This window comes from Chrysochloris asiatica, unplaced genomic scaffold (assembly GCF_000296735.1).
Source record: "Chrysochloris asiatica unplaced genomic scaffold, ChrAsi1.0 scaffold00442, whole genome shotgun sequence".
NCBI classification, from domain to species: domain Eukaryota; kingdom Metazoa; phylum Chordata; class Mammalia; order Afrosoricida; family Chrysochloridae; genus Chrysochloris; species Chrysochloris asiatica.
In genome coordinates this window covers 567790-574795 of record NW_006408960.1, presented here as the reverse complement: position 1 = coordinate 574795, position 7006 = coordinate 567790, and the positions used below count along the sequence as shown (strand labels likewise).

Sequence of the window (7006 nt, the reverse complement as noted above, 5' to 3'; positions counted from 1 at the left end):
GCAGCGGTAGTGAGGTTGGCCCAGGATCGGACATTGTTTCGTTCTCCTGTGCATGGGGTCGCTATGAGTCGGTTCTGACTCGATGGCACCTAACAACAACAACAACAACAACAACAGGATACCAAGAGACTCCACTCTGAGATGTCCACCAGTGAAGAGAGAAAAGGGCCACGAAGACATGGGCCTTCCATCTGGGATGACCGGGATGTAGCTGGGCCCAGTGGATACTTGCAAGGTCCTGTGAGGATAAGGGGAGATGTCCTTGTCCTCCATGGGGCCACCCAGGAGGGCGATGAACATTGGGATGCAGGCCTGAAGTGCTGGACAGCCCTCTCCAAGGAGAGACCAGGAAGCACACTGTCAACCCAACCAAAACGGCCCCTAGAGTCTGGAAGCCTTGGCGGTTGCTGGGCAGTGCAGGGAGGGAGCCCTCCTGGGGACATCTTGGAGGTTGGTATGTTCCAGCTAGGCAGGTCCTGAGATGCACAATACTACTTGTTTCCCCCTCATTCAGTGCTCCCCCCAGCTGCCACACAGCTGAACTAGAACATTCTCTGTGGTGGGAGAATCCTGGGCCCCTGGCCCCCACTCAATGCCAGTAATAACACCCGCCCCCCTCGCATTTGTGACAAGCACAAATGTCACCCACAGTGCACACTCTGCCTGTGAATATATATTTTTCTGCTGCTGGGCCAGGGCCCTCGGTGTCAGAGGGTGTGGCATGGATCACCTTCCTTAGCTGTGCCCTGCCCTCCCCCCCAGGCCAGCCCCTGCTTACCCTCGGACCACCGGTAAGTGAAGGCAGGATCTAGGGTCTGCACAGCCGTCTCCTTCACAACCACTCTGGTCACTTCCTGATCCCACTTTCTGCTGCCCTTGGTCGTTTGTGGGGGACGGTTTCTTTCCCAACTTGAGGATTCTGACAAGGTCTCCGACGTTCTGTCGAGAGACACCTGGGAGGAGCCTGTGGTCTCAGAGGCGGTCAGGACTGGGGAGGCCTCGAAGTCTTCTGAGTAGGCTAAGCTCTCAGTGGGGAGGCTCTGCTGGCCTTCCCAGGATGCTGAGCTTTCTGAGCTTGCAGGGGCAACTTGGGATGGCGGGGGGCTGCTGGGGGTACTGCTGGTCGTACTCAGACGTTCCGAGACCTCGCTCTCGGTGAGGGGGCCTTGCTTACTGTCTAAGAGCACTGCGCTCGAGGCCCGGGTACATGTGGGCCACCCCTGCTGGGCAGTCCCTTCTGCCTGTGAGCTGGGATGGGATGGCTGTACCCAGCGAGCACCTTCTCCCTGAAACATAGAAGGGCAAAAGTAATAGAAGTGTTCTGTATGAGCTCAAAGTATGACTGCTGGCTCCTGAGGGGAGAGGGCATGGACCCCCTTTGAGGCGTGGGCAGCAGGTGTTACCTATGGACAGACCACACATGGATAAGGCTTACTACAGTTTCATCACTTGTTACCAGAGCCTGCACTCCAGGACGCAGGTGGCCACAGTGTGAGGAGCGCATGAGCAGCCAATCCTGCAGCACCTAAGTAGGCGTTTCTCCCGCTCACACTGCTGACATTCAGGGTGGGATCCTTCTCTGGGGAGGGGCCCGTGACTGCAGAGCTGCAGCCCAGACTTCCAGCCCTCAATACCAGCAGTGCCCTCTAGTGGTGACAACCAAGAATGCCTCCAGAAGCCACCAAGCTCCCTGGGGACAAAACCACATCCAGTTGAGACCCACTGGAGAAAAGAGAAAGGAACCCTGAGAGTGCAACAGGTTACAAGTGCTTGGCTACTAACCAAAAGGTTGGCAGTTCGAACCCACCACCACTCCAAGAGAGAAAGATGTGGCAGTCTGTTTATACAAGCATAGGGTCAGAATTAGTGGGTTTGAGTATGAGAGTGGGTGGGTAGGTAGGTAGGCCGGTAGATAGATAGGTGGGTAGATGGACGCATGGATGGACAGTAGACACAGGTAACACACAGACAGGGTCTCTCATGGTAAGGCAATTTCTCAGCCTCGATGCTGTTCCTCTTTGGTTCCAGATCATTCTCTGTGTACTGTAGGGTGTTGAGTAGCCTACACCCATCAGAAACCAGTAGCACCCTCTTCCAGTTGTGGCAACTAAGACTGACTCCGGACATGGCCCAGTGGACCCCCTGGCTGGAGGAAGGAAGACCGTTGCAGGCATTTCTCCGTGACCACCCACCACTGTGACTTCATCATACTCACTTCCTCTTCCAGGTCTGACTTCTCACACATGGCTGGAGCCAAGTCCTCGAGGGACAGGATGTGGAGTCTGAAATCTGCGATGAGAAAGAAACCAAGTATGTGGATTCCGTTGGTGACCCTTGAGCGGCAGGCATGGGGGAGGAACAACAGGCCTGTGTTTCATGAGCTGGCTGAGGCATGCTTTCCCTGTACTGGACCAGAGGGTCAAGGTGTTCAGGCCATCTCTGTCCCTACCCTGGACCCTACACAACCTGTGCAACCACTGCATAGCCATCATGAACAGGTGTGGCTGTCTGTTGATAGAACGTTATTGACACAAACAGGTGGCAGGCCTACAGGCCCCGGCCCAGGCCAAGGGTCGCAGAGGCTGTGGGAAGTGTGGTGATAAGTGTCTGAGGCATCGGCCTGACTGTGGGCTGGGGCTGCCCCTGTGGGGTAGGGGAGGAAGTGGGTAGAGTATGATCTTGGCTCCCCAACTCCTCTCATTGTTTGTAGCTGTTGTGGAGTCCATTTCAACTCATGGGGACCCCGATTTACGGCAGAGAGTAGAACTGCACCTCACGTAGCAGCCCTGTATAGGGTTTCCGAGGTGGATTAGAACCACTGACCTTGCGGTTCAAACCAACTTTGCAGTCCAGTGCATTATTCCACAGCACCACACCAGAATTCCAACATCATGATAAATGGAGAAAAGATAGAAGTTGTCCAGGATTTCATTTTGCTTGGATCCACCATTAACACTCATGGAAGCAGCAGTCAAGAAATCAAATGACGTACTGCATTAGGCAAATCTGCGGCAAAAGACCTCTTTAAAGTGTTGGAGAGCAAAGATGTCACTTTGAGAACGAAGGTGCACCTGAGCCAAGCCACAGTATTTTCAATTGCCTCATATGCATGTGAAAGTTGGACAATGAATAAGGAAAACCATAGAAAAACTGATGAATTTGGGTTATGGTATTGGAGAAGAATATTGAGAGTGCCATGGAACTTTCAAATGAACAAACAAATCTGTCTTGGAAGAAGCACAGCCACAACGCTCCTTAGAAGCCAGGAGGGCTAGACTTCGTCTCTCAGACATTAGACATGCCATAGGAGGGACCAGTCCCTGGTGAAGGATATCATGCTTGGTAAAGTGGAGGGTCAGCAAAAAAAAAGGGGAAGACCTCCAACAAGATGGAAAGGCACAGTGGCGGAAACAGTGGGTTCAAGCATAATACCAATTGTGAGGATGGCCCAGGGCCGGGCAGTGTTTCGTTCTGTTGTGCACTGGGTCGCTGTGAGTCAGCACCGACTTGATGGCACCAGTCTGCTACCATAGAGATTAGAGGCTTAGAAGGCCGGTGGGAAGGTTCTACACTGTCCTGTCAAGTCACTAGGAGTTGGAATCCACCCAGAAGCAAACAAAAATCTTCACAGAAGCAGATTGCAAGGCCTTTCTCCCACAGACCCTCTGGGTGGGTTCGAACCACCAACCTTTTAGTCAGTAGTGAAGCATTTCACCATTTACAGGACTAATGTTCCTTAGGTAGAAATACTGAATAATGTTGACCTAATAAGGAATATTTTCTTCTTTACTGGTTAGAGCGTTGTATTTCTTTTTCTGGGTTAAAAAAAAGGGGGGCAAGTTTCTCTTTTATTATAAGAAAAATGGACGACGGTTGTTTTTCAGATTACAAAAAAAAAAAAAAAAAATCCAAAGCCAAAAGAGTGGGTTCCAATTCCTGATTCCCAGGTGTGTTTTTAGGGTTGTGACCTTTTGGAAGCAGTTCACCAGGCCTGACTCCTGAGCAGCCTCTGGGTGGGATTGAACCACCCACCTTAAGACCAGCAATTGAGCACTTAACCATTTAAGCCACTGTCTTTCTGGGGTTATCGCCCTGTGTTTGGTCAGAGTCAGTGGATGCAGATCTTAAGGGCAGAGCAAAAACCTGACCGGTTCCCTCAGCCATTCTGGGGAGGCCTTTCTTCTAGCAGCTCCCTGTGACCTTGCTCCCGAGACTCTGTGCATGGGTTACTGAGAACATGGCTTACCATTCAGGCTGTCACTGTAGGGTTCGGAGAGCGACTCTGTGGGCCTGGTGTTGCTCCTTCTGGGAGAGGAGCGGAGCTTGGTGCGCCCTGACTTGCCCGAGCGCACTGATGTGCCGGAGGCTGGGCCTCTGGAACCGGGGGTCTGTGGGGAGGATGTTTTCGAGCGTGTGGTTGGCGGCCGTGGTTTCTGGAACAGCTTGGGGCTGGGAAGGTCCTCACTGGATAGATTAAGACCCGGTGCCTGAGCTGGGATCCCATCCAACTTTGGCAGCAATGAGAGAGATGAAATTAGAAATGTGGAGCTGGGGTGAGTGGGGCATGTGACCAGTGTCTCCAAGATTGAGCTGGTCACCCCCTCCGCACCCCCTTTCTCTCCTCTCCCCTAATTTCTGGAAGATGAGGTATAGGACTTAAGATATTAAAATGTCAGAATTGGAAAGAAATCTCACAATTGGTCCCCATGTTGTAAATAAATCCACAATCAGAAGTATCACTCTACATTCAGATACTTGGTGTTAGTTTACATTTTCTAAATTAGGGGCCCGGGAGTACAAACGGTTAACATGATCAGCTCCTACCAAACGGGTGGCAACTGAGTCCACCCCAGGTACCTGGGAAGAAAGGCCTGAGCATCTAATTCTGAACGCTCCAATAGTGGTGGTCCCAAGGAGCAGTTCTCCCCTGACACACGGGAGGTGGACATGAGTGGGAACCGACTCCACAGCGATGCTGTGACGGACGCTGAAGGTTTTGTTAAAAACAGTGAGAAGAGAAACATACCGAGAAGACTTTCACTTGTGTCTTTTCGCTGATTTTCAGGCTGGTGAAGCACTGATTCCCACGTGTTTCTCTTTCTCTAGAAGATTCCATCAGACTCCCCAGTAACGCTGTCATTTCCTCTTCGTCACTGTCTGGAGAGTCCAATGTCTTAACAGGGTCTTCCAGCTGGGGCGTTAGAAGATTCGGTTCTTTCCCCAAACGTGCTTCTTGGGCTGTTGCTTTGGGCGGCTCTTTCTTCTTGAGGAACCTGCAGCCACTCCCGCTCTGCACCTGGCTCTCAGAGGCGGGGGTTTCATGGGCATATTTCTGGGAAGAAGGTTCAGCTGTACTCCTGGTGGGGACTTCAGCGAGCCCCTTGGGAAGGCTGGCATCCAAGGTCTTCAGATCAGAATCTGTGTCAGACAAACCCCTCTGTGCCTGGCGGTTTCTGATCTTGGTCTCTATCTGGGCCAGCCTTAAGAGGGCAGCGCTGGCCCGGGTCTGGGAGGTGGTGGTCAGCGGCCGGCTGGAGGAAGAGGGCCTGGGTCCACCCCGGAGGAAGGGGCTCTCCTTGGGAAAGAGGTTCCTCTCTTCTATTTGGTTCCTTTTCAGGAACCTGCTCTGATTAGCTGTCATTTTGGTCAGACTCCTGCTGATTCCTAAGTTTCTAATTGCTTCCATTTTTGAATCTCCTAAGGAAAAATCGCTGAAATCGCCAAACAGGTCGTGCACCGAACGGCTGACTTTCCTTGCTGAAGTCATTCTAGGGAACAAAGAGAAATGATTTATGTTGGGACGGCTCTGTTTGCATGGTGCCTTCAGTTCTCTCAAACGCTGGAGGTCACAGTCCCACTTTGCAGTCGGTCCTGGCCCTTCCAGCCCAATGACGATGAAGAAAGTGACCAGATGCTCGGCTCCACTCACAGCCATCACCCATCTACCTGTGGAGCCTTGCATGTTGCTAGGTTGCTGAACAGGTTTCCGCACAGCTTCCAGAACAGGGAAGACTAGGAAGAGAAGTCTGGCAATAAACTTCCAAAATCAGCCAATGAAAACCCTGTGGAGCACAATGGTCTGATCCACAACCAGTCATAGGAATGGTGCAAGACGTTGCGTCCCACTGTGCGTGGGTTGCCATGAATCAGGGCTAATGGACAGCGGCTAACACAACCACCGCTAAATGAATAGCCATTATTAGCCAGGAATTAACCAATCTCATTCAACACCAGAGTTGGCACCTCGGACTGAGTGGGGAGCTGGCCCTCCGCTCAGTGCTGTGGAACATTTCATGTTCACTCACACTCACCAGGTCCCGGGAGTCGGTTAGCACCCTCCTGTTCCACAGAGGACCTGGACGAGATGGAAGCTCATGCACGTTGGGTACCAAATGTTTCTGTGTCATCAAGCTGCTGCCAACTCACTCATGATGACCCCATGTGACAGAGTAGACCTACCCCATTGAGTTTTCTGAACTATAATTATGGGGAGCAGACCTGTCGGTCTTTCTCTTGCAGAGACACCGGCGGGTTCAAACTGCTGACCTTTTAGTTAGCAGCCAAACATGTAGCCATTGAGCCACCGGGGCTCCTTGGGTGGGGAGTTGTTGTTGTTGTTAAGTGCTGTCCAGTTGGTCCTGACTCACAGCGACCCTGTACAAGGGTTTCCAAGTCTGTAAATCTTTGTGGGAGCAGAAAGCCTCCTCTTTCACCTGCTGAAACGAGGAGCAGCAGAGCCAAATCCAAACCTCAATCTGATTCCAAAGATTGCATTGAAAACCAACGTGCTTCCAGCCTCGCCTGACACTCTGCAACACCCCTGCTCCCTACTGTGCTCCCGGCTTCACCACTGCATGTAAGCATCCTCAGCACATTTACAACAGCTTCTGAAATGCAATGTATATATAACAAGTTTCCAGAACATCTCCTTTCACTTAAAGTAGGAGGACCACTGCTCTGGGGAGGGGCTACGGGCAGACACAATATCCTGCTTCCCACCATGTTT

General features: G+C 51.9%; 1 protein-coding gene across 1 annotated transcript in view; it reads right to left on the bottom strand.

The window, feature by feature from the left end:
* LOC102838704 (chromosome unknown open reading frame, human C19orf44) overlaps positions 1–5767 on the bottom strand; it is a 10863-nt gene extending 5096 nt beyond the window's left edge. The window contains exons 1-4 of the mRNA XM_006877129.1: positions 5027–5767; positions 4247–4388; positions 2216–2289; positions 779–1286 (exon numbers count right to left, since the gene is read on the bottom strand). Of these exons, the coding sequence (XP_006877191.1) occupies positions 779–1286; positions 2216–2289; positions 4247–4388; positions 5027–5767 (1465 nt within the window). The remainder of the gene's footprint in view (positions 1–778; positions 1287–2215; positions 2290–4246; positions 4389–5026) is intronic.
* Between the last annotated feature and the right edge of the window lie 1239 nt (positions 5768–7006).